Source organism: Nothoprocta perdicaria, unplaced genomic scaffold (genome assembly GCF_003342845.1).
Source record: "Nothoprocta perdicaria isolate Ctin4 unplaced genomic scaffold, notPer1 scaffold_33, whole genome shotgun sequence".
Taxonomy (NCBI): domain Eukaryota; kingdom Metazoa; phylum Chordata; class Aves; order Tinamiformes; family Tinamidae; genus Nothoprocta; species Nothoprocta perdicaria.
In genome coordinates this window covers 3763809-3790984 of record NW_020455566.1, presented here as the reverse complement: position 1 = coordinate 3790984, position 27176 = coordinate 3763809, and the positions used below count along the sequence as shown (strand labels likewise).

At 42.2% G+C, this 27176-nt stretch overlaps 1 protein-coding gene across 1 annotated transcript in view; it reads left to right on the top strand.

The window, feature by feature from the left end:
- CLIC4 (chloride intracellular channel 4) overlaps window positions 1-25852 on the top strand; it is a 26172-nt gene extending 320 nt beyond the window's left edge. The window contains exons 2-6 of the mRNA XM_026043350.1: window positions 12798-12907; window positions 17459-17584; window positions 18619-18725; window positions 21047-21228; window positions 21991-25852. Coding sequence (XP_025899135.1) covers window positions 12798-12907; window positions 17459-17584; window positions 18619-18725; window positions 21047-21228; window positions 21991-22155 — 690 coding nt within the window. The 3' untranslated portion in view covers window positions 22156-25852. The remainder of the gene's footprint in view (window positions 1-12797; window positions 12908-17458; window positions 17585-18618; window positions 18726-21046; window positions 21229-21990) is intronic.
- Window positions 25853-27176: the final 1324 nt, after the last annotated feature.

Below are 27176 nucleotides of genomic sequence, written 5' to 3'. Positions count from 1 at the left end.
GGAAACTTCACCGCCGCGAGGCGAGCGCGGGCCCCGGCCGGGCCCGGGGTCGGCGGCCGGCGGGGAGAAACTTGCCCCGTGCTCCTGCCGGCGCCGCGGCCGCGCGCGCGCAGGTGCTGGAAGCAGGGCAGTRAAAACACGGCAGTAAAAAAAGGCARTGAAAAATAAAGCAGTAARAGCACTAGTTGCTTTGCGGGGTCCTGCCCCGCCTGAAATGTGAACTCCTGTTCGCGCTTGGCATTCAAGGCGCCCTTTCTTTTTTCTTTTTTTTTTTTTTTTCTTCCTTCCCTCCTTCCCAAATGGAGAATGGAGCATGTGTTGTGCTGCCCTTATCTGGCCAAGATACCATATGGCATCTCCGCGTGTTTTGCATTCGCCTRTGGCCGTATGATGCAATATTTTGCCTCTTCTGGGGCCCTGGTGATGCAGCATCGTCTCTTTCTGGCTTTGTGTCCAAAAGATAGGAAATAATTAATATTTGCCTTTTTTTCCCCCTTTGTTTCCTGTTTACATGAACTTTCTAAAGAGGCTTTCTTCAAGCTGACAGTTTTTCTCTGGTGAAGTTTCTATTGAAGTTTAAGAAAAAATCATGGGAAGCCTTCATCTGAGTTTTTGGAAACTGCTTATTATAAAGCCTGTGGTGACAGAAGTGAAGAGTTCTGCTGGGATGGCTGCAGCTTTGCAAATGAGCCCCTAAATATAAAATTTATTAAGTGATTCTCTTTAAAATGCCAAATTCATCCTTTGTAGGCTTRTTAGTAGTTTTAGATGCGGTAACAAGAGCTAGGGAAAATGTTGCAGTAGAAGATTCCAGACCTGATTTTAGTCAAAATATTTAGATTTTCAGTGTAGAGATAGTTCAGGGTAATCTGCAGCTTACAGCAGCGTCTCTTTTTAGTGTAACGTGCCAATTTACCTTCATCTGTCCTAAAGCCAGTAGGCTTTTTTTTTCTTCTTTTCAAACAGAAATCAGGACACTGATTGATAGCCCAGAGACTTGGGGGTAGGTATAAGCTTTGTGGCTCTTTTAAAGAGGGTATTTCATGCGTGAGGAGTAGCCTAGACAAAAGTGTAGCATTACTTGTGTGCAAGATGCATTGCTTCTGATTAAATCAATATTGGACCAGTAAAGATGTTGGAATATGTGAGAGGTAAAAATAGGATTTTTTTTTCTGTCCTTCTCGGTTGAAACGTCTCTATTGGCATGGATTTAAGAAAGCTGTTTTCACAATTATCAGTGAGTACTACCTCCCTCAAGGAAGCATTTTTTCCAGCGTTATGAATGACTACTTCAAGCCATATACTGGCTGCCTTTAGGGTAGAGCTCAAGTTGAAGAAGAAGTTATTCTTGTCTGTCTTGGTGATCCTCAGGTAAAGAGGCCTTGATTTCTAAGAGATCACTTCATACACATGCCAGCAAATTATATGTGCTTATTCAATACAGCTAGTAGAGTCTGTCTAGAAGAGTGCTAGGTTTTGTTTTAGCGAGTTGTGTTCGGAGAATGGGCAGCACAGGTTGTCACATTTCTTCATTTCCACATTTTCCACCTCAGTACAGGTCAGCCTAGAAAGGTTTGTTGGTTATTGAGTGAGCATTAGAGCAAGACCTCACAGCATAGGTCATCTTTATAACTGTATAAGGAGCCTCGGTTCAACCTGGGTGCTGTTAGCCATGGAGGCTCTTAATATAGAGGTGAAAGAAAGACTTTTTGACCAAAAAAAGAAATCTGTGCCAAGTGCCTGAGGCTGAAGGGCGGCAACTGTATGACCTGCATACAAAGGATTGTAGCAGCCAGACTAAGATGAAACAAAGGTATGGATTAAAGCTTGAGAAACAAATTTGTGTAGCAGCTGGAGAACCGTTGGCTTCCTGCCCAAACGTCGGGTTTGCATCTTATTAAGCTGGGATCAGTAGGAGCACTGGCGAAGGAGGGGTGGCACCGCGTGGCGAGGAGCGCACGCACGGTTCGCTTTCCCTTGCAAATAATGTTAGACACGGCTAGATCGCTTTGATTTATTCAAGAAAACAGTGCATTGGTGTGTTGCAGCTTGCATTTTCATATTCGGTGATAAAGTGTGTGCAGTGTTAGCATGGTTAGATAAGAAAGTGTTTGTAGAACAGTGCTGGAAGCAGGGTGAAYGATGTCTTTCTTAACTGCTGAAGTTACTCGTTACATGAGATTTTCTCGTTAGAGCGCTGGTGGGCTGCCTGCAGCCACTCGCAGCGTAGTGTAAATATTTGTCGAGTCTTTCCTCAGAGAACTGATGAGGAGAAACTAGTGARGTATCTAATTTCATTTAGTTTCCTCCTATGTTCACATGTTTTATTAATAAAGGAGGCCTGCTTCTATTGTCTGTTAAGAATATTTTATATGCCCTAGTGGCGTTTTGGAGTAGTGAAGGCTGCAACGTAAAGGACACGTGGGAACTGGAGCATTGTGATTTGGATGCAGCTCTTAGAGGCCACTTATCACTGCAGTTTAATTGATCAAGTCTGGCTTTTTATTGTAAACAAAAAGTGTGACAGGCTGTTTTGATCACCACTCATCTGTGAAACCACAGAATAGAGCACAGTTTGTTTAAGATGGTGCACAAAAGAGATGGGGATGGAAGCTGCMCAAGGCTCAGCCTGGGCTGTTCTGCAGGGCACTCAGTGACTGCATCCCTCCGTAAGGGCGGGGTGAAGACACAGCTCATCCACAAGTTCAGTATCGAAGGAGAAAAACTCAACAACCATTCGTAGTCCTGTATCTGTTGACACGAGACATTGCGTTATGGTAACGTGTGGATTACATCTTGGTAATCGTTAAGGAAGATGCTCTCGACCTGCCTAGCATGTGTATACTTGCAAATTAATTAGACCTTCAATATCTGGCCACTTGCGAGTAAGACCTTGTTGTGAAATTGGGCACCTGTTTGGAAAAATCAGATAGTGTCCTTATCTGAATTGTACTGTCCATAGAAAAATGCTGAATTAGTAAGACACCCAACTCTAAAGCGTTCACATTGATTGTGTACAGACACGTGCCTACACTCTGTATATCCAAAAGAATCCRAATTAGAATTGACAAGTAAACTGTTTGCTTTCCAGGATCTGGATCCATTCTAGGGACCTTTTTTCAATGGAATGAGTCAATGGCTGGAAGGGAGATAAGCTTCCGCACGCCTCCAACAGTGGGCTGCAGTGATGCTAGTTCAGTGCTGGATGAGAGAAAATATAATTTCCTTGAGAATAATTCAGCTTTAACTTTTTTTCTGGTTGTTCACTGCTGGTGAGTGTCCTCACTTAAGCTTTTTTTGTGTTATGCTGGAGTAGAAAAGCTGCTTTATATTGATTATAACATCCCATGAACTTGTTGTCATCTTTGTTTTTTGTTTATCAACTGCATTACAGCCACAACACTTAAAATATATTAGGAAATAGCATGACTAGGGACATGCAGTGTTGCTTCCCAGATAAAATCTTGCTGGGGCAGGCTTGCCACTTGATAATCTGATTAGATAAGTCTTCTTCCTTGCATACGAGATTATCCTTTGGAGGTTATGATGTAATAACCTCAGCACCTGAGAATTTTCTGAGCCTGCCTTTAATATGCATTTGGTATAGATAACAATTTAATGTGCAGGTTATTGCTTTTGAGCAGATACAAGGGTATCACAGGAGATCCCATTACAAGCTGAGGCATAAAGATCTTCGTATATCTTGTGCCAAATTACAGTATTTTTTTTCCTTTTGCTCCAGCAAACTGGGCTCATAGGATTTTCACTTGTGAGAATTCTCGTATCCAGAAACTTCCTTGTCTTTAGCTTTTACTCAGTCGGGAATTGCTTCTGACTAAAGTTCAGTGGCAGTGGTTTTATTTGCTGGCATGTCCTTCCCTTTCCAGGGTTTCACCTCAAGACAGTTCAGTTAGGTGTTCAGGAGACCTTCTGTTTTACTTTGCAGTTGGAAGATGTCTGACACTTGTGCACTTTTCCCTCCCTTCCTCGCATGAGAACTGGCTGAGTTCCTGAATTTCAACTTGCTGCCCTTCACAGTCTGATAATCCGACGGTTAGGATTGTACGGTCATCTGGGGTGGTGCTTCTGAGTCACTTGCTCCAAATGCTGCAGACACCCCAAGCATTCTTTGAGCACAGATGCTGCTGAAAGACAAACCGATCCTCAGTTTTCACAGATGGGAAGCGTCCTGCGCTCTGCATGCCAGAGAAACAATCCTGTGTGTATGTGAATCCTTATTTTGGGACACACTTCATGCTCTGAAACTATCAAAAGTCAAGGGGAAAAATACCCATCAAGGACCCAAGTGGTCTGAGTTTTAGTCTAGAAGCTTCTGCATGTCAGCTTGTTGCTGCGTGTGTGCAGTAGGAAGTCACAGAGGCTGGGAAGAGTATGTTTAACAGCAACAAAGATAATCTGGAAATATCTGGGAAGAAGCAGCCTCTTGAAAGAGGTGTCTTGTCTGTAGGTAATTATTGACTGTTGAGGAGCAACATGTGGGTGAGGAATGTTGGTGTAAATGCCCTGTTTCACTGTTAAGAGACAAAYGGAAGGCTCTGTTAGACTCGCAGTGAGCAGCACGGTGATGATATCAGCGTCTTGAAGTGATTCAACACATTGTCCAGTCTTCTCCTGGCTCTCCTGACCCAGTCTTCTGGAAGGAGCAATAAGGGGGAGTTTTCCTTGTATTATTTGAAAAGTCTCACTGACTGTCTTATGTGAATAGGGTGAACAGAGAAGTAACACRTTCTGTAGCTGGCTGTTGTTTTTGAGGTTGTGGGTTTTCGAAGGCTGAGCAGTTGTTCATAAACCTATGTTTGGGAGAGTCTAACCAGGGAATTCATTGAATGTTTAGCTAAATAGTAATTTATGTACTTTGGAAAGTGACTTTTGTACTTTGAGGGTTCAAGTTTGATTTTTAAAGTTTATATTAGTCAAAAGGGACAGAAATAGCTGTGAGTGCTTGTTTTTTTTTCTGCCCAGTGAGACAATGTGCAGATTCTCTCTTAAATGGGAGACTTAGTATTTGCTCTGTTGTGGCTAATGTAAGGCTTACACACTTTTATAACGGTGCCTGCATCAATTCCAGATTCTAGTTGAGCCAGACATAGCACTTAAAAATAGTTTTGGTGGATTTCTAAAATTTGATATCTATATTTGTCAGTAATCATACTTTTTAAGTCTTTAGGTAAGCTGTACCTAATAGCTCTGTAAGCTGTCAAATTTTGAATGTTTATAACTTAAAAATAATATATTTTCATTAAAAAGTATATTAAAACACTCCTTTTGMGCTCATTAGTTGTATTAGCGGTAGACAATGCTCCTCCTTCACCTCCAAAATGATGGCTCTGTTTTCTTTATATGAATTCAAAAAGAATTGGTTTCAGGCACTTTAAGTCCATTATTTAGAATATTTTTTCCTGTCAAGGAGAATAGCTAAATCTTTAAAATTTGTTGTGAATACTTTATTTTCCAGTAGGTTAAATGTGCACAGTGCGATTTCATAGCTCTGAACATGGTGTTTATTTATGCAGAAGTTAAAAACATAAGCTAAACTGCTATTAATTACAGCTGTCTTTGTGTGCGAGTTCTCTAAGAGTTCAGACTTATTCCTTGTATTGTTGGTTAGACAAAGGGCAAGGAACTTTACATGAGCAAAGGAAATGGCTGAGTTCTGTACACTGAATGTCCATATTAGGTATAAACTAAATATAGGAGTGTAATCCAGGAGTGAAGTCATATCTGTATATTTTCATGAGAAGAGCTAATGAGATCAGTCAGCGCTACTGGATCAGCCTCAGACTTTTTTGGCTCTGTTAAAGCATTACTAGTTTGGCTAGAAYTGAATAGTCTGTACTTTGAGGGCTGCTTTTTTTAAGTAAAGGAAATAGTTTTTTTTTTTTTTAACGTGGTTTTGTCTAAAAATAAAATCAAAGTAATCATAGATTTATTTCTTTAGTCTTTCAGAGCTTGTATTACTCACTCGAGTGCGACATGCTGTACTGTAGCTTAATGAGATGAGGCAAAGTGTCCTGGAGGAGGTTCCACTCTGCAAATGAAGAATTTGGATACTGTATCCCAAGGGATATAGACTAGGTTTGCTTTTAATAAATGAGTTGCACAATACTTGCATTGGAACCAGAAGCAATAAAGAGCAAATTAAAAAAGAAAGAGCCATCCACCAAAGCCATACTATTGCATCTACTTTAAAATAATCAAACACCTTTGCAATCTAAGGTATTACTCATAGCTAGAACTTTTAGGTGTGCTGTGATCAAAGTTCAAAACTATGTCTCGCTCTCAGTGGATTTTGAGAATTTCAGCTATTTCCCCCCCTACAGGCTCATTCTTCTGTGGATACTGCCATTTACTTTCTGATTTGGAGGCAGTTGCATATTTAGCTGTTTTCCTTGCTTTATCAGAATTCTGGCCCCCTCCATTCATTGCTTTTGATGTGAATCTCATTTGGGCACTTGGCTCTTGTGCTCCTAGGTTAATTCCAAGGCAGCCTGGCAGCTTGAATGGGTTGGCTGTTGGAGGAGACACAGCGCCCTGAGCGGCTCCTGACGACCTGTCAGGCTTTTGTCTTAGCTCCTCAAACTAAGTTATTGTGTAATATAAACAGAGGTCTTGGTTTCCTGTCTTGCACGAGCAATGCATGCTCATATGGAAGAATATTGAAATGGCAAAGACAGAGGTTTTACTTGGGCTTCACAGCCCCAGTGACAAAGTTTGCCGTTCTTTCTTGTTCCTTAGAGGTTCCTCTCCATTTGTGGAGAGGTTTGGACTGTGGCAAAGCGCATTCTGCACCTCATTAGCAAATGTGAGGGGTGGGGGACCCGGTCCTTTGCAATGAGTCCAAATGTCAGGTACCCAAAGGCAAGTTTCAAGCACTACCTAAGCAAACATTGCTGTCTGGTTAACTGCCTGCCTCTATATTTGCCCTAGAATATGATAAGAATGTGTCAAGCTGCTGCATACCAAATTTCAGTCAATTTGGATGTGTTTATTTTACCCCTGTTTGTTACAGCAGAATCACTTTGTTAAAGGTATAGTAGTAAGGGAGTAGAGGTGAGATGCCAGTTTCTGTGGTTAATTAATAACTTAATTACTCTTTTTTCCCCCTATGTTAATATAGAAAAAAACATGTTTGTGATTTTCCATAATAATCTCAAGTTTTTGTATCCATAACACTTTTAATTTCTTTGCTAAGGAAAATTGGTCTAATACAACTTTTGATCTCTCCTTTTAACTGATTCTCCCAAAGGATGAACATGGGATAATTTCCTTTCTCTAAAGAGCTGAAAATGCTTAATTAATTTCTGCTGAATTATGAAGCTACTTTAATATATCATGAAGATCACAAAGTGTTGGGTGTTTTTTTTTTTTTTTCCCCCCGGAAGCGTTACACTGAGAATTGGATGGCAATAAACACAAGCTGCATGGAATTGTACAAGACAAGTCTAATTGTTGTTGTTGTTGTCGTCGTTGTTGGGAGCAACATCCCAAGACTCCAGAAATAGCATCATCCTAACATGGCCAGTTGCTGCTACAGTCAAGTATCTAACACAGTTGTGGCTTATCTGAAGAGCAATGGCTTTCGGAGGCTATTTGAATGAGAAGATAAGCATTCCTTTCCCTGATTAATGCAGGAAGTGAATTCGTTTGGTTTTTCCTTGGACCTTGTTTTGTATTTGCAGTGGATTTCAGGTTTGAGCATTTTGCCTCTGTTTGTTTTCCTGTGCTTTTGTTAAAGGACTCTGGCTATTTATAATAGCAGTGATTACCTAAATTGCTTTATGGACCTAAAATTATTTTTTGTTTGTCTGCAAGTTTAAGTCTAATTGGCATCAAATTACGGAGTTTTTCTTAAATTCCCTTTGAAGGAGCAAATAAAGGGACTGCACTGATCGATGCTATTCTAGTAGGGCTAGGGCTACGATGTAACTGCTGGAAGTTTCATTTCATGGTTTCTGAACCGAGGTGCCTCGAACCTGGAAACTAAGGTACATCGTTTTCCTGCAAGACATTTTCTTCTTTGTAAATGGTAGTGAGGTGTGTGCTTATTTTGCCCTATCTGTTAAAATATAGTTGCTTTTCCTGTTTAAAAGCAGATGATAAGTAGTGGAGAAAAGTAGGGTGGAGATTAATAATGCAATTAGAGAACAGAATTATATAGGAAAAGAATTGTAGGAGTTAGCTTACTTCTCAGTGGATGCGATGTGTTTCTTTTGTGTTTGACTACATCTTTTTCTGAGATTTGGCTTTGCTTCTGTCTCTTTTAAGAGGCCACCATGCTGCTTTAATGTGCAGCAGTTTCTTTTCTATTAACAAAATCTTTTAAAGGAGAGAGTTGGTTCATGAAAATGACAAGTGTCAGCATGCTAGATACTCAACATCTTTGCCGATTGTAAATCCTAACCTAGAGGTAAGGGAACGCAATCTTTGCAAGGCTGCTAGTGCTGTCTCGGGCAAAGAATTCCAGTGTGCTTCCTTCTGCCCTCTTTGGTTTTGCTGTGAGGTGATTCAAGCTCTTCARCTGGGATCCACATCACAGTCTTTGGACACCTCTGCCTGGAGGGCTCTGCACTAGTAGCATGCCATTAGGCAAAGTATGTGTAGAAAGTGATTTCCAATTCTTTCCCTTTCTCCTTTGTTAAATATGAAAGTGTGAGAATAACATTGTCTCTTACATAGAAATCACCTTTTTTAATTCAGAATTCTTCAAAACACTGCTTGCTTTTTTTTTTTTTTTTCAACTTTAAATTTTAATGATGCTTCTTTAATGTTTGGCACTCTTTAAGACATATTTTGTTCTGCAAAATAAATGCCTAGATATCAAATTCCCTGAAGTTTATCCATTTGCTGAACAGAAACAGCATAAGGGACCACACGGAGCATTTGGTTGGTGTTATTTTAAATATTCTAGTTCTTTTCATTGACATAGTGATTTACATCTTATCTGCGAACCCTGCCCAGTCAACAGCATGGAATTCCGTTTATCCAGCTTGGCAAGATAAAGGTCTGAGGTGACGCTGCAAGGATTTAGGCTGATCCCGCGAGGCGCTCCTCGGTAGTCATGCGAGGAGAAGCCTTGAACCGTTCCTTCCGGGGCTCTTTCATCTCCAGCGTTTGGGATTGCTGCATGCCTTCCCCTTGAATCACGCTTTGTTAGTTTACCTTAAACAATTTCCTCTTTAATCCTAYGTGGATTTGTATTTTTTGTTAGTTTACTCATTTTTTAAATGAGATTGCTGTTTGTGAAACAGGCAAGGTTGTTTGTTACTGGCTGGTTTGAGATAATAAGCTTGCATCATGCTGCTTTTTTCATGCATTTTTCTCCAAAATATATATATATATTTAATTATTTTCAAAGATCTTTTCCCCAAGACTTTTAAAGCTTTTTTTTTCCTAATCTGTTTATTTGCTTGCAGTTTAATTTTCCAGAGTCTGTGGGTTACAGACTTATCCAGAGGAATAGGTCCTTCTTGGTGGTATAATTAAATAACTTCATTAGATATCCTTGACAAAAAAATATTTTGTGACATGCTTCTCCAAAATGGTGTGTGTACCCTGTCCTAAGGGTTTGGGGATCTTTCTAGGTGTTTCTTGTGTTTCTTTCCTCCTTTATTGATTAATCTTTCAGGAATTTCAGCACCACCTTGGTAGTGGTAACCTGCACAGGCTGTTGCTTTTGAGAGTCAAGYTGATTTTTGTTGCTGCAACGAATAAGCACACTACTATTCAAGTGTCCTGTCACTCTCAAATTCTTTTTAGAACATACTTTCTTACTTAGATTTCTTTAAAAAACAGCCCTGATTGTTTTCTGTGTTACACTGCAGAGCATGTGCTGCAGTGTTGGAGCGCCCAGTCATTCCTCTCAATGTCGCATCTGACAGTTCATCTAAGATCCATTTTGTCACCTTTTCAGCATTCTGTTTTTAAGGTACTGTGGAAGGTGGCACAATATTGTGCAAGACAAGTGAACATCTTTAACCTTTCCTTGCTACGACACATTCTCTGTGGCAGATGTTGACGCCTCAGTCTGCTGGATGGTGTCTGCAGCAAAGCGCAACTTGGTCCTGGGTCTTGGCTCCAGTTAAGCACTGTGTTTGGCACTGGACTTCAAAAAGCCTGGCTTCAGCTTACCAGGGGCTAATGCTCTGTTTAATCTTTAAGCAAAATATTCACTTATTAGTGAAAAATACCGTTTCGCCTTGCTGTGTGCAGTGCATGACTTAAGACCAGACAGGAGGAAAAAAATGGAATGAAATACCTGGTACCCAGTTGTAGTTAAGAACTTCATGTGACTCGAGTTCAAGTCCTCCAGTGGATGGTAGCAACTTCATTACACAATAACTAAAAATACTCTCAAATGCAGGAAGGTTTACATCATTTTGTRCTAAAGAATAACCTGAGTTAGTGCAGAGAAGCCAAGATTTAATATTTTCTTTACTCCTGTAGAATGGAGTTGATGGTGATAGGGGTTAAACACTGAAGATGCTGCAGAATGCTGTGACCTGAATTCAAGATCAACCGAGGCTAAATTTCTGGCTTCTAGCCGTGGATTGAAGGAAAAAAACGTTATTTGATTCATCTCCTTGTGTGACTAGTCACATAAAATTTCAGAATATTGTTACAAAATGTAAAGGCTTGTAGTTTAGTATCAGCAGAGTTCTGTTTCAGTGGAGAAAATCAGTTCTCTCAAACATCTACCAAGTTCATCTCCCTCTGAAAAAAAAAAAAAAAACCACTTTTGTGATTGAAGGAGAACATGTTGCATCTCCAGAGTGGTGTTTCTCTTAATGACTGCTCGTAAGAGATYGGCTTGATACTTCTTAGTGCATCAAATAAAAGAAAATATTAAACGGACATCTCGGGCAAACAGTTACAGAGCAGAATTCCTCAGCTCAAGAGCGCTGAAGCCAAACGTTTCTTGGCTTTCCAGCTACATTCCTTTTTCAGTATGTGCTCAGAATAACTTGGGACTTTTTGGAACGTAAGTGGGACAAACTTTTGAAAGTAGACATGAAAATGTGTGCTTAGTTTAGGTATTCAGCTACAGCTGTTGAAACGCGTTGGGTTTTGTTGGAGTTGCTCTATGTTAGTGGGCTGTAGTTTTTTTTCTGATTCAAATTATCCCAAAAGCTTCTCTTGCTTAAATAAAAGCAAATGCTCTTAATTAAGCCCCTGTTCATTTTGAGTGTTGTGTTTGCCTGGGGAGAGGAGAAAAGTTATTGGAGAAGCTCGTATTAAAGTGTAAATGCATTTTAACGCCTTGTCTGTGCTGTGATGACAAGCAGCTGCATCCAGTGAGTCTTGGTTACATGGCTTTATTCTTTTATTTAAAGGCTTCCTCAGTTCATATAAAACAAGGTTGCTGGCAGTGTATGTCACGTTGAGGCAGCCCTGCTCTCTGGTTTGCAGGGCAGAAGTGCTGAATAAAAGATGAAGGGTGAGGAAAGCTGATCTCCCAGCCGTGCGCTGGCTCCCGCAAGCGAAGCTGGTGCGAGTACAGCAGGCTGAGGACACGCTCYGTGCGTCACATCCACATCCACCTTCTCTCACAGCAGCAACGTGAACGGGTGCTGCAAAGCGACTCAAAGCTTCATGCCTTTCGGGCCTTGTGCTTTGTCAAATGCCCACATTCCCACTTTTACCTTAAAAGCGGTTGCTTTTCCATCAGAATGAGACAAAACTGACGCTTTCTGGACAAGGACATGCACGCTTGTGTTGTTGCTGCAGCATAACTCATGTACTTTTATTTAAATAACATTACTGAAGGCACTATAAATTTTAGCCTGAGGTCAGTTCTGAAGAAATAATTTCTGTTTCAAAGCAAGAATCGGCATGGGCAGGACAAAAGTTTTATTTAAATGGGTTGAAGTTTGGTAGCTTTCAGTATTGTTTTTTGAGGGAAGCAGGCTCCCGAGTGAGCAATAGTTCTTAATGTTCATGTGTTATAAGGTAGGAACACATTCATTTGAATTCTTGAATTCACAGAACTCTTCAGACTGTTGTATGTACTAGAGAAGGCTGTGGTTTTAGCTACTCTAATGCAGAATGTCCCGTTTTAACCAAACTTTGACCCAGCTTTCTGCTTTGGGTCTTAGTGTGCATCTCTAACGTGCTGGTGGCGAGGAGCTTGGGCTGATTTCTGACTGTGTCCCCCGAGAAGTCGCTCGGTAGCGACGGTCGTGTGTGCACGTCACTTCTTCAGACACTGCATGTCATGTGCCAGCTGCCGGGACAATCTGGTATTGTTCATCTGCTCAAAAGTTTTACGTAACTTTCCCGACATAAAGAAGGCAATTTGCACTTGAGCAAAAAGGCCACTTCTTTTCTGCTTGCAAATCGTCATTAATGAAACTGGTGAAGAGTTGAAGAAGAATAGCTATGTACTCAGGGCATCAAAGTTGGGTTTTTACAGCAAGGTTTAAGGTTTTATGAGTGTGTGAAGCTTGTTCCCTAAAAACTAAAGTTTTCCAGCTCAGCAATGCAAACTTCATTGTCAGAGAGCTCTCGTGAGACGATGCTATCACTGGGTGTCCTGGAGTGCCTTTCTGGTACTGCTGTTATGCAATGGACTTTTGTTGTGACAGGACAAAGACTTATTGATAAATTGCCTATAAAAAGTGGCTTTGGAATGTTGCTGCATTGTCCGTTAAATCCCTGTGTACTTACAATTATGTCTTTCCTTGCAACACCTGCGATGYGATAAGGCCTCAAGTTGTGGGCGCCTGAGTGCAGAGCTGCGCGCCGCGTGTCTCACCCAGGGCCTCTGTGCTCTCTTGCAGGCCGGCAGCGACGGGGAGAGCATAGGAAACTGCCCCTTTTCGCAGAGGCTCTTCATGATCCTTTGGCTGAAGGGAGTGGTCTTTAGTGTCACAACGGTTGACCTGAAGAGGTAAGGAATCCTTGGGTTTTTTTTGGTGTTTCTTATTCTTTTTTTTTCAGAGAAGCAAAAGTGCAATGTTTGCTGTAACAAAAGATCCTCCGCGGTTTCTGTGTCCTACGTGATTTGTTTTGTGAAGTTTCAGAATACCAGGAGGAGGCTGCGTTTACAGCAGTGCTGCCTTCATTGATGGCTGCTTGTAAATGCCTGTAACCAAAGAGACTTTGTTCTCTCAGGAATCTCGATTTCCCAACTCTGAGTGTACTCTATTAAAAGTGGAAACGTTAAATTCAGCAGAGCCCTTGTGTTTGTTTTCAGTATGAAGTAATGTTTTCACACCACTGGTGCAGTGTTAATCACTTAACTCTCTGGAGAAAGGGGAGACTGTTAGTGCTTCCAAGCCTTCTTTTTTTCAGAAATAAAGCCAATAGAAATATACAGCATTCTTCAAAGAATGAAACTAGTTAAATGTGTAAAGCAGTAATTACATTTGCTAGACTTAACCCRCTTTGTAACTTTTCTTACTTGCATGTTTTCATTTTTTTTCCTTTAAGAAAGGAACCTCACTGCCCCTCATCCCTTTGACTYGAACAATCTTGTTTTTCAGCTGACAGATGTTACCTAATTCCATGCTGCTTACTTCAACGCTGGCAGCTACTGTATATATTTACATGTGTAATATGGCCGAGGCAGAGGGGAAGAAAGCAGCCTTTGTGCAGCGGCCATGCGTTCGTAGCAGCTTAAGGCTTTTCTCTGGCCTGTGTGGGATCTTACTGCAAATATAATTGTTGCTGCCACACAAACCATACGCGTCCTCCACCTAGCACTGCCTGTGGTTTGGAGCTTGTGCTTAAGCAGTGCTTGTAGTTGTGGATTTTGCTTTTAATGATGCCATGTTTAACCTCTTTAACCTATTGCTGCCCTCTCGGAGGCTGGGGAAGAAGGAAAGGTGGCAGGAACCATTTTTTATTTAGAAGTGTTAGTGCTGATGAACCACTCTAAGAAGTATCATAAAAATGCCAAGAGTTTCTGTTGAATTGGCCTTACTTTTATTCTTTTAAYACCTTGGAGTTTTTTTCTTGTGTCTAATATAAAAAAGACACAATTAGACCAGAAAAGTGGATTCTAGTGTTTTTATGCATCTCARTTTATTTTGCTAGCCAAAAAAGCGTGCGTTTACTTGCAAAGCATGCTCCTGCCTCGTAGATGGTGCAAGTTCTCTATAACAAAAAGACAAGTTTTGGCTGTTTTTGACACTCAAAAGGTTGTGGCTGGGTACAAAAGTTCACGAGTAACTTGGGACCCACRGAAAAACTGTATTTAACTTCATTGCCTTTCAATGACACATTTTTCCTTTCCGTAGTTGCGTTAAACCTAGTAATATGCTACCAAAAGAACATTTAGCAGATCTCAGTTCTACTTTTAATGACTTTGGACATGAAATGTGCACGCAGGAAAACTAAGCGGGCCGCTGCCCTTTCAGAGCAGTCGTGCCGTCGTGGCCTGCGTGCGGGCGCACGGAGACCTTATTCTYGCCCGTGCTGCGGCAGCGTTGCCGCGTGCGGAGCTGCCCCTTGCTCGGGCGACACGTGCACACGTCCGGCACCCCGGCCCTTTGGTGGCCTCAAGGCCAGCGTTCAGCTGCACTTGGAAATCACAGAATGTTCAAGGTTGGAAGGCACCTCTCGAGATCATCCAGTCCAACCTTCCCRCTCAAGCAGGGATACCCAGAGCACAGGGTGGCATCTGGGCGGGTTTTGGAGACCTCCAGAGAAGGAGACTCCACAGCCTCCCTGGGCAGCCTGTGCCAGGGCTCTGGCACCCTCACAGTGCAGAAGTTCYTCCTCACCTGGAGATGGAAGTTCCTGCATTTCAACTTATACCCATTTCCCCTTGTCCTGTCACTGGCCACCAATGAGAAGAGCTTGGTCCCTTCTTCCTRCRTTCTCCCTTCCTGAACTTATCCATGTTAATCAGATTCCCTCTCAGCCTTCTCTTCTCCAAGCTGAACAGGCCCAACTCAGTCTCTCCTTATACGAGAGGTGTCCCAGTCCCTTAATCATCTTTGTTGCTCTCCGCTGGACCCTCTCTAGAAGCTCCACGTCCCTCTTATRCTGGGGAGCCCAGAACTGCACCCAGTACTCCACGTGAAATGCGGTTTTGATCATTTTGATCGTGTGGTTTAACAATTATGTTGAAAGATGCAGACAAAGAAAGAAAGACAAAGGGATCAGTGAGTATAAAAGACTGCCTAGTGGTGAATGCAACTTCACTTTAGGGACAGGGACAGGGCCTTTTTTGCTGCTAGCCGTTTTTCTTCACGTTATTCTCCCAACCCTCATTGCAGTGTGGATGTAACTCATGTATCGTTGCAGAGTGTATTGCTTCTTGAGGCTGCTTTTGTGTGATCTTCTAGAAATTACTTGAACRCTAATTGCTCTTGTGCTTTGGGCCAGAGCCATAGTATGCTTATGGCTTGACTCGGATGTTAAGCAGTTTCCCCTTGAATTMACTAGCAATATGCCAAAATAGCCAGATATTTCACACGTGGTTCTGTCACCAACTACACCGTAAATATAGGGACTGTTACGACACACACGTGACCAACGCATGGAAGTGTCTTGAGTGGTTGAAGAAGGGAGGGCTTTGTTTGTTTTACCTGTCTTTTTAATTTTATACTGCCCAATTTCACTCCAGGGGTTGTTCATGATCTACTGGCAAGGGAGACAAACTGGGGTTAGTTCTAATTAATTAGAATTAGTAAGATAATTTCTAGAATTATTATTCATTTATGAACAATGCAGGTGACCCAACTGGAATGACCAGAGGGGTTAATGGAAGAGCTCTGGTTCTTTGGGAGTCTCTCTTTGGGTATTTCATTAAACTTCTCTGTTTCTGAAATCAAATCTTCCCTTTGACTGCATCGCTGCAAATCCGGTGGTCTTGCCTCCTGGGTTTGTTTGTAAAAGAGCATTCCTGAAGAGGAATTTTATCTATTCGACATGCAGAACTGGAAGGGAGCCACAATGACTTCCTGTAATTGTTGGGGTTGCAAAGCTGTATTTAAATGAAGTGTTAAGCTGCTTAAAGCATTAACTGATGACAGACTTTAAATCYTAAAAGTAAGCGAGTGATGGCTATTTAGTGAAAAATGACTTTGGGGAAGCCTAGAAGTGGGTTGAAAATACTACATTGAYAAATAAGAATAATAAAAAAGTTAATATCTAACATCTGTCACCTTCCTAAAAATATTTTCCTTAATATTCCTGAACAAAAACCCATATTCTCATTTAGCTTTATGTAGTCATCCAAGTTGTCATATGTCATAATTGCTCTTTGGGACTAGATACTGATAAGCTGCTGCTGTCCTCCCTCTTCCTTGCTTAAACAATCCATTTGTGATCAGGGAATGGGATCCTAGGAGGGATTCCTGGTTCTGGAAGTCCCACTGTAGGAAGCCTGGTGCAGGTTTAGAAACATGGCTGTGGGGGCTGCCGTTCAAGGGTTCTTTTCCCACTTGGGTTTGTTCAAACAGTAGCAAAGGGGTAACTTTATCTTGGCCAACTTCCTACCAGGTCAGATAGCGTCTGGTATTCCTCACTCAGTGGAAAAGATCTTGGAAAAATCAGGGCTGGAACAGCCGAGCTGTCATCTGTGGTCAGTAGCTTTATCGCAGGGAAGCTTTAGGGCTGCTCCTGAAGAAGGACCAAGTGGTGCCAGGATTTTATTTCTGCTTGAAGTGAGGCAGTTGCACTGGCATGGGAGGAACTCATATCATGGGGGTTTAGCAGGGARAAACTGACTGCAGCTTTTTAGGTGATGCTTAGGAGTTTATAGCTTGCAGTAAATCCACTTGCCGTTATTGGATTAACTTCAACTTTTTATCTGGTCCTACTGATGAAAGGAGCACGAGAGCTTTATGCTGCAGGACCTGGGGCATGGCCTGGGTGGGTGTATTCGTGCAGCCGGCGTGCAAGGTTTCACATAAATACCTGCAGTGTCGTTCCTTGTCAYTCTGGCATGAAGACCCGGGTAAAGGAAAGAGGATTCTCCTCCCCTTGCCAAGCATGCAGTGGAAAATTTACAGACTGAAGTTTTGATCTTGATTCTTTTTTTAATGTCATTTTTTTAAGCATCTGTCACCTTGCTTAGAAGCAGAGCCCATGCACACTTAATAAATGGTTTTTACGTTGTACTCACTTATTTCAAGAGAAACTCTGTGCAAGGGGTTAGGATTATCATCTAGATTATCTGAGATTATGCTATTTTTAAACTCTGTACCGTAGACCTTGACAGAGAGAGTGTGTGTCTAAAGGAGGGTGAAGTTTTATTGCCTCTAACTGCACTATTAAAGATTGAATTATCAGCTTGGGATAAAATGAAAAGAAAGGAAGAAGCAGCAGTTTTTAAACACTTGAACTTATTGAGGAAATATTAAAAATGCTGTGTGGTAAGGTTTTGAATTTCTGTTTATTTGAAATACCATGAAGAGAGAAAGAAACCTCAGGCCAGGGTCATGAAGGTCCCGTGCTTACTTTTGTATTGGTTTGTATTTCCCTGTAGAAAACCAGCAGACCTTCAGAACTTGGCTCCAGGCACTCATCCCCCCTTTATAACGTTCAACGGGGAAGTGAAAACAGACGTGAACAAGATTGAAGAGTTCCTGGAAGATGTTTTGTGTCCACCCAAGTAAGTGTTAAGATGATAATTGGGTTATTTGTTAAGTTTCATTTGATAGCCTTACCTTAGATTAGATGGTGTGTTTGGAGAGAGGTTAGCTGTGTTAATTAGGAAGTTCTTCAGTGTAGCCATTCTTGTAGAAAAACAGTAGTATTTTAGTAGTGAAGAACTGGTTGTATTTTTGTTCAGCGATATTTCTGGACACAACTTCATGTTTCATGTTAAATATTTCCCAGTATTCCTCGTGTAGCWTTCTATAAGTATATGGATGGTTGCTGATTGTACAAAACTAGTGATTGCTAAATGCAAATTGGAAGTAATCTTTTTAAAAATACAGCTCTTTCATACGAGGCATAATGGATGTACCCTGGAGATTGAGTCTTTAGTGTTTGGGAAATTATGATGGGAAATGTTGAACAGCGTTTGATATAATTAGACCACACAGTGCAAGCGTRGGATGTGCTCAAGTATTCTCTGAACTCTTGGCTTCCTTCTCCCTCAACTGGCAGGCACTGGCAAAGTGGAGGCACCACGTCTAGCAAACTGAACTGTTATTGGCTTTTTAGCGTGGTGAAACATTACTTTTTCRTTATAGGATTTGGGATCCATGATCATCTCGGGCAGCTGATTTTAATTTAAACAAACCAAAGGGCTCCCTGTGAACAGAACAAACGTAGCACAGTTGTTTGAGCTGTGGTCTTGTCTCCAGGACTGTGCTCTGCCCTTTGGCAGCTCTCAGTGCTGCAGGGAGGGAGGGAGCTGCTCTAACCATGGACTGTTTCAAAGACTCTGCTTGGACTGTATGCCTGATTTGCAAAGAAGAAATGTGCTTTGTTTTTCCCCTGAAAAATGATGCTGAAAGTGCTGGGTTTAAAAATCTTAAGCTTGGAGAGAATGTGTGATACTGCATGTGAGAAGCAAATCTTCCAAAGTAATCTGAAAGTTAATAAATCGATGATTTTTTTTTTTTTCATGCTAACAAATTATGTGATGATCGTTGTTTTCCCCAATGTACTATAGATTTGATCCTTTCTGCTTTTTAGGTACCTAAAGCTTTCACCAAAGCATCCGGAATCTAACACTGCTGGAATGGACATATTTGCCAAATTTTCTGCATTTATCAAAAATTCTAGACCAGAGGCCAATGAAGGTAGGTTATCTGGGGCCAATTGTGGTGTTGTCTCGTGTGGTCAATAGAGGTCTTGAGTGCTGCCTTTAGAGCTGCTCCTTGCATTTGGTTGGTTTTCTTTTCTGCTCCTATTTGCTCTTTCAAGGCTAGGGCAGAATATGCTAGTGTGTTCAGACCATGTTCTCACTTAAAGTAACTTCAGGTGAAAGTCCTCAAGAAGCTGTTCTATTAAGGAAAAATCCACAGATCTCTTTTGTAATACRTAAAGCAGTCTGGCAGTTTTAATGGCATGGACAGATATTCTGAARAACTCCTGAGGATTGTGTGTGTAGTAAAAACCAACACTATTTAGCCTGTCTTCCTCTGCTGTTATGGGACCAGCTAGGGGTAATAATTGCTTCTGAGCAGTTTTAAACAAATCTTGTTTTAAGCATCTTTAAACAAACCATGAAGATTCACTGTTCTGCAAGTGCTGTCACTGTTCATCTGGTGAATAACTCTGASCCACTCATCACTGCAGCACTTGAGAGTTGTAAGCGTGCAGAAAAACGTGTTATTAATGGCAGGTCGTGGGTCTTTTATTATCTAGATCAAAGTTTTCCTTTATGGGAACACGTAGCTTTTAATCCACTGGAGCAATAATAGGATGCAGGAATTATTAGTRTGCCCTGAGAGAGCAGTCATAAGATTCCAGCCACACGCCGGGAATGCTYGTCAGTCATTGCTGACTGCTGATCCCTAACTTCTGGGAATGGGAATGCGCTTTGAGAGGCCACCTTGGAAGAGATGCAGAGCTAATCCTGGAGGTTTGCTCCGCAAGGTGCTCACCTCCATCTTCAGTATTTTAGTCGCGTCTATCGAAATACTTGTTCCTAAATCTGTTAGCTGTTGAGAGCGACTTCAGTTTTCCCAGCTGTCGGACTCCTGAAATATTTGTATCCCTCCTTTTGGCAGAAGTCTTCAGTCTTCTGCCTTGGCCTTAATAGGTGCATGAGAGTAGGTGCATTCCCACGAAAGAGGCGCGTGTAGATCCTTAGTGAATTCTGAAGGGAAACACAGAGGCACTGCCCTAAAATGTTACTTATAAGTTGTGCAAGACAGTTGTCCTAACATAGGTTTATTGACAAGGCTTCTCTCGGTAGTCAAACTAGTTTTGCAAATATGCAGTACGGTGACTTTCTGCTGTTCTGRACTGCTCACTTTTTCCACTTTTGTTTTTCTAGCACGTTTTTCCTTTCCTTTCCAATCTTGCAGTAAGGAGCATTGCGCTTCTGTGAACACACAGCACTTGATAGTTGAAAAAGGCCGTTAATACCGGTCACTAATAACGCTTGTAGCTCTCAGCAACAAGCTTGATTCAAAGTCCAGGCTGGGAAGGCGCTTTCCGTCTGTTCTCTGTGCTGCTCTCGGTTTCACCTTAGGTTTCCCCGCACAGGGCGCTGCAAGAAGCCTCGTTAATCTGAGTCTGTCGTGCAGCAAGTGGGTTTTAAGTCATTTAGCACAAATCTTCCACTCTGCAGGCTCCAGAGTCACGGTCTCGATGCCTTTCTGCAGTATTTCAAAGGGAGGAAGCAGAACACTTGCAAATAGTAAAATTCTCCCCGAATGTTCTTCCATTCCGTGGGGTTTGCTGCCCTCTGCCGTTCCAGTTACCCTCYTCAGGCGTAATCCGCACGTTCAGTTGTGCCAGTTTAGCTGGACACGTGACTTAAACAGCTTAAGTTTAAGTGAATGCAGCCCTTGGGATAGCTTAATTCTCGTTAGCTTAAGCCAGTTAGGAAAAGTCTTAAGAAAGTGGCATAAGCCACTTTTAAACCCAAAATAAATGCTCGTGGACAGCCTGAGCTTATTTTAAACTAGTGCCAGCTCGTGTATAAACTAGCTACTAGTGACCCCAAAGGCAGCTCCAGAGGTGACACTGTCACAARCTGTGCTGGGCTTGGGAATCCTTCCGTGCCTGCTCTGTGCTGGATAGGGCGTGAGGAGGGTTATTGCAGGAAGCCTTAGCTCTGCCATGAGGGAAACAATCCTTCTCCTGCAGAGTTCTCGGCTACATCTTTATTTTGAAAAAGCACTCCTGGTCTTAACGTCTCGTGGAATGGAGGATCATGGAATTTTTAGTGATTTGTCTTTATAAACTTTTCATATTCCATTCTGTTTCTCTTAGTTTCCATTCTCTGACGAATAGTCAGAGAATATAGTGCGAATATAATAGAGAATAGTGCAAACTATTTCAGGACTGGTACTAATATGAGTGTTGTAAATAGTAACCTGCTTTCATACGTGGGTGCAGCCTGCTTTGAATGTTTTTCTTGTTTTTAAAACTGTTCCTTCCTTCGTAGGCTTAGAACGTGGCCTCTTGAAAACCCTCCAGAAACTGGATGAGTATCTGAACTCTCCTCTTCCCGATGAGATAGATGAAAATAGCATGGAGGATATTGCAATTTCTACCCGCAAGTTTCTGGATGGCAATGAGATGACATTAGCAGACTGCAACCTGCTACCGAAACTGCATATTGTCAAGGTAAATGAGCTGTGACGTGTTCCGTGTTCCAGCACGGTCATGAAGTGAAAGGTGCCTATGGTTTATGACATTTGGGTGTCGGTCTCATTTCAGGCAGATGCAAATTCCCAGATAACTGTGTGTATAGTATTAAGCAGACACGGAATTGGGTGAGAGTGGAATCGGGGAGGGTGTGAAGCGGCCGTGGAGCAGGGCAGCAGGTGGTGCAAGCCAAAGCCCGTTTCACTGCCCCGGCAAAACGCTCACGTGGAGTAAGTTGCGACACTTAATGAGGCACTGGAAGGAAAACGAATGTCATATGAGAAGGCAGACACTGAACGTCCACATCTGGAGAGAAGACTGCTCTATTTGTAGCAAAGTAAATAGCACAGTGCAAAATACAAGGATTTAAAAAAACCCAAAACACTAGAAGTCTAGAAATAGGTAGTACAGGATAACTTCAGGAGCGCAGATTTGCCCATGTAGCAGCAGCTTGATTGCTCTTCACCGACTTGCACTATCTTTGTCAGTTCTGTACTGCAGATGGAGCTATAGATTAAGTTAATGCCTTCTTGCAGAGGTATTTACCTCTTATGAGGGCAGCAATACAGACTGAGCAAGACAGCCTGCTGCCAGGCCCAGGCACATCCCAGAGGGGCAGGTTCTGCTGAATTTAGAAGCTTACACTTTGCAAGGATAATATGAGTGATTGGAGTGGACATGGAATGCAAAAGTGGTTTAAGGTGAAGCATATAAACTCATAACCTAATTCATTTGTTTTAGGTGGTGGCCAAAAAATACCGCGACTTCGAGATCCCCAAGAACATGACGGGGATTTGGAGATACCTGACGAATGCGTATAGCAGGGATGAATTCACCAACACCTGTCCTGGAGACAAGGAAATCGAGATCGCTTACAGCGAYGTAGCCAAGAGACTCACTAAGTAACCAGCACTTGCAAAAGAGATGACTTCTTGCATATCCCGTAACAATGCTTCTAACAGACTGCTCTTCTCATATAAGATAGCAATTTTTTTTGCATGAACTTGCAGTTATTCAAAGTTATGGTGGATAGACCAGGTACAGTAATTACCTAAAGTTTGCAGACTTTAATTATAGGCTTGTTTTTCCTTACCTCCTTTCGTAGCAAGTCTGAATATCATTAATGCAGTTATGTTAATATTGCACAGGGGTAACGATTCTTCAGCGTGAAGGGTTGTCCTGCCCCTGCTTTCTTTGCAAACAGTTGGTCCCTGTCTACGAATTGGTCTAGGATCCTCTCTTTCTGTATGGTACAAGGAATATTTATGTATTTTGGAATTTTTCGCTTTTCCAGAAGATTTACACAGAGTTATCATTATCTGTGATGCATTGGACTGTACCTGCTCATCTATGCCATTTACATGTGGAAGGGAGCTTATTATCAAAAAGAGCCATTTGTAGAATATTTGGCAACAGCGCTTAAATTTTCTTGGATTTGAAATCACAGGGATGATTAAGGACGGACCCAAATGGGAAACCTGGATTTGAACAACCTCAGGGCAGTTTRAATCTAGGCCTGAAAGCTACAGTGAGAAGCCAGTTAGTATTTRGCTGCATGTCTTCCAAGAGCTTGATGAGCTCCAAAAACGAAAAAGCAACACCAAAAAATSAACCTCCATTTGTCCCGAATTCAGAGTTGTTGCAGATGAATAATTATCAAGATGCCCTTTTACTTCATGAAACCCAASGAGCAGGATGCTTGCCGCCTGCTCACCTTAAAAATCACAAGTGGTTCTTTTTGGTAGCTAAGAACCTTTGTTTCTGTGTAGTTCTTTCTGGCAATATTTACGTAGAAAAACCTGTACTGTCCTAAATGAAGTACCTGTAAACACTAGTGTTCTAGGTGACAAATGGCTACTGTATGTGGTGAATAGTAGTGCAATGATTAGTTGATGTAAGAACACACACTTACAGCAGTTGAAGGTGGAATCTTTCTAGGAGCTTTTTTAAGCTTTTCTCTTTTTTTTTTTTCCCCTAAAAAAAAAAGCTAAAGTGACCTTTAAAGACAGCATTTGCCTTAACTTACATTATGCATTTTTTTCCTGAGAGGAAACTTTTAGTAACTCTTGTAAAGCAGCGGGGCATGGGAACCTGCTCCTTTGCGTTGGATTGGATCTTGGTTGCTTTTCTGTGTACCTGGACTACGATTTTGCATTGTCATAATCATTGCACTACTATACATAATCTTTTTACAGCAACACTGAGGAATAGCACTACAATTTTTTTAAAAGCAATTTTCAAATATTTCTAAACCAGGGAATAGTTTTCTTGTTTAAAATTAATGATTTTGATGCATGAAATAAACTGCTAGGTTATTTTTTAAAGACCATCACAAGCAACTCCAAAGAATGCTAGACTTATATGCCTATTTTTTTGTAAAGATACTTTTATATTTAACTAATTTTAGAAGCTGGAAAGTGCTATTCCTTGTAGGTTGTTTTGGGAATATTTAACATCCTGCAATAACATGAAAATGCTCACATAAACACTTTTATACACTAATTTTTTTGGTAAGCACTGGCTTTATGAAAAACAGCCCGACTTTTCTAAGCGTTCTGCTTTTGCTACTTTATATACCCATGAGGTTAGCTTGACATATAAGAGGTAAAGATCCATATTTGTATACATGGCTTGTGGTGCCTTGTCTTGCCTTCCTAGAAGTAGAATTCCCATATAAAGGCAATTAGCAGTCCTGTTTACGTGGCTTTCGAAGACAACCATAGATACGTTTAGACCCTGTTACGGTTTATTACGAGTATATAGGCACAGGGAAAAAGAAATTCTGACGAGCAACCCGTTTAGGAAAAGCTTGACTGTAGCCGTTCCATAATTCCTGTATTCCAATGTCACGTTCCTCCTCCCGAATAAAGTTCCTCAGCAGTAATAATCCTCTTCAGAGGTTCAGTCTTTGCTGTAACGTGACATGTAGAAAGAGGAATGGATTCCTCTCTCGATGGATAAAAGCAGTTTTATTCAAACACAGGGTGARGGAAAAACCTCATTGCTCTGGTGCTTTTTGCCCTCGTACGGCCAACCTTTGCAAACAGAAAATAGGAAGCCTTGCAGCCGTGGGCATAGTTTTGGTGGATTTCTAACTCTCTGTTGAAACCTAGGACAGGGTGGCCCTTGGAAGTCGTCTGAGGTTGCAGTAATCAGGTCTCGCTCCTTTTAAAAACAAATTAGCCATTGTTTACACACGTTTCCTAGCCAGCCAGCGTGTGCACAGGGTCAGGAAAATGCTTTCCTGCCGTTCTCTAGCGCGCACTGCCTGCATATCCACGCACACAAAGGCTTACCTTGTTGCGATGCCAGGCTTGGTCTCTTTTATAGATAATATATTCTCTCTATTTTTAGGCAATCTTCAAACAATTGTAATATGTTCTACTCAGCACTGCGCATTTTAATGATTGTGTCTGAAAGCTTGTAAACAAAGTTGAAGCTCTTGCTGCAACTAATGGATTTCTTATCTCCGTACAGTGAAGTATGAAGTGGCGGAGCCTTCCCCGTATGGGTGCCATTCAAATGAGGACCAGGTTAGCAGATTATAAGGTGGTTACCAGGTCCTACGTGAGAGGATTTGGTATCTTCCTGGCTTCCTATCGCACGGCTCAAGTCGTGTTGTAACAGGGGCCGGCCGGCCGCTCRCCGGCTTTCCCGGAGCCAGGAATCTCGTGGACAAGGGACTGGTTTCCCCTCGCTAGGTGATGCCTTGAGCTCAGCAGAGGTGCTGTGGAAAAGGCTCGGCGTCTGGTGTGGGCAGAGCGCTTTCATCTGGCCCCAATCACCAGCGCTACATTAATTAAAGAAAAACCCTTTCATAACTATGTAAATTCTTGAGTTCTGTCAACTTGTTTACAATCTGATCTTTGAATGCATTTTTAATTTCATCAAACAGCAATTAATCTACCCCCTGTTTAAATTTAAAACGAGGCTTCTAGCCCCTTCGACGCTGGAAAAAACAGCAGTTACCCTTTCAAGTAGGCATTCCAGTTTGCGAGCTGCTTGCGTGTGTTAGCATGCTGCCCAACTCGCTTTATTCTCGAGCTGAAAGAAGCAATCCGCATTCAAGCAGGTGACGCGTGCGTCTCGGCACCGTAAAGGGAAAACCTAAAGGGAAAACCCGTCGCCTTGGCCCCGCTCCCGCGTGGGCGCGCGTGCGTGATTCGTCCCTAACAAAGCGCTCCTTCTTGCCGAGGCTGCTGGCGTGCACAGAGCCGCCTGTTCACCGAGAGGCCTGAGAACTTGGGAGACAATTTCACGCGCTCCAGAGCTCCCCTTTGCATCTCCCGTTCGCTGCTGGCCTGCGCCGCCGTCCCGCACGCGCAGCTGCAGCCCTCTAGCTCGAGCGGTTGCATTTTCCCATAAAATCGGTGTTTTTTCCGCAACGGGCATGTCTAAACTGATTGAGTGAGAGTTGCGTGCAATTCCACGATAAGAAGGGAGATATAATCAAGTTTTTATGCTAAAGTAGCAAATTAGCATTTCATATCAAAGGAACACAGACATGAATAAATTGAAGATGCTCGAGCCAAACCCACTGATGCCTATCTCGCTGTACAACAAAAAGTGGCTAAGTACAGTCAACTTTTTATAACTCTTTGCCACTCAGTAGTATCTGAACACATCCAATTAATATTTTTCAGAAGAAAGCTTTATTCYGAGTGGAAAAAATATTTAATCTGCCTCAGAACCTGTGCCACCAGCTATTAGGTTTTGTTTCTGGAGGGTGTCAGGGGGATGGGAGAAGAGTGGAGCAGAGGAACAGAGGGACACTCTCAAGACGGGACCTCTGGAATGGGAGCGTCGTATACAGAAATACTTGAAGAGTTGATACGACTTATTGTAGTTTGCTTATGTCTTTCACTCTCTGGAACGTCTTTTACGGATATACCAGGATACTGCTGGCAGCTATTGTCAAAAATAAAATTATATTTTCACTACCGAGCAGATCTTGCTGTTATTTCTAAAGGCTGCGGTTTGTGTGTGTGTAAGCTCTGACCAGCGTAGAGGGTGCTGGGATATACAGTGACACTTTTTACTAATTATATTTTCAATTTTTGGCTTTTTTTTYTTTTTACCAGAGGCATTGTGACCCAAGGCAGGACATGTGCTGTTTGTTACGTTATAGTGGGCTCATACAATGCTCCTAACAGAAAGGAATAGAATGAGCTGGGGAATTCTACAGAAACTCTTGATTTTTTTTTTCCAGATTTGAAGGGGAAATCTTAAGAACTTGCATTTTACTGGCTTGTTTTTCTCTGAAATTGTAGATTTTTCAAGGTTAAACAGCACTCAAAGTTCTGCTATTGGAGAAATGATTAAAAATGCCGAGAGAAAAATCACATATATTTGGTTGGAGAAATGTGTTTATGCCCAAATAGCCCAATAAAAGTCACCACGGGAGAGCAGAGGTGGAGTTGATGTTCCTAAAGCAGCTGGGAACGACGAGCGTYGCTCTGAGCTCCCCTGCTGTCCTTGGCTTGCCCTGCAAACCCTGCCCCTGCTCCTCGCTTGGGTCTGCTAGCTCTATCCTAGCCCTTGGAAGCAAAGCTACCAGGTCCTCGTTGGAATTTCCTTGGGAATACCCTGAGCGTTATCCCGGCAGCGTTTTCTGTGAGCGCGCGAGCTGCCTCTGATGCTCATGTTCATTTTCCAGGGGCAGTTCGCGGAGCGCGGAAGCCGCTCGTGGCGCCGGCAGCCGGGGCGGCCTTTGCCCGGCACCCTGTTGATGCCAAGAGCCGAGCTGGGCTACGGAGAAGCTCTTCCTGCCCGGAATAGGCAGGAGAATCCGGTGTCGGGTACTCGTTAAATCTGGGTTTGACCTCGCTGCCTTATCCCTGTTCTCAGGGGATATCCAAATAGTCGTGGACTTGAGACCTAACCCCAGGTTTCTCTGTCCCTCTCCAAAACTGTTACCACGCTCTGTA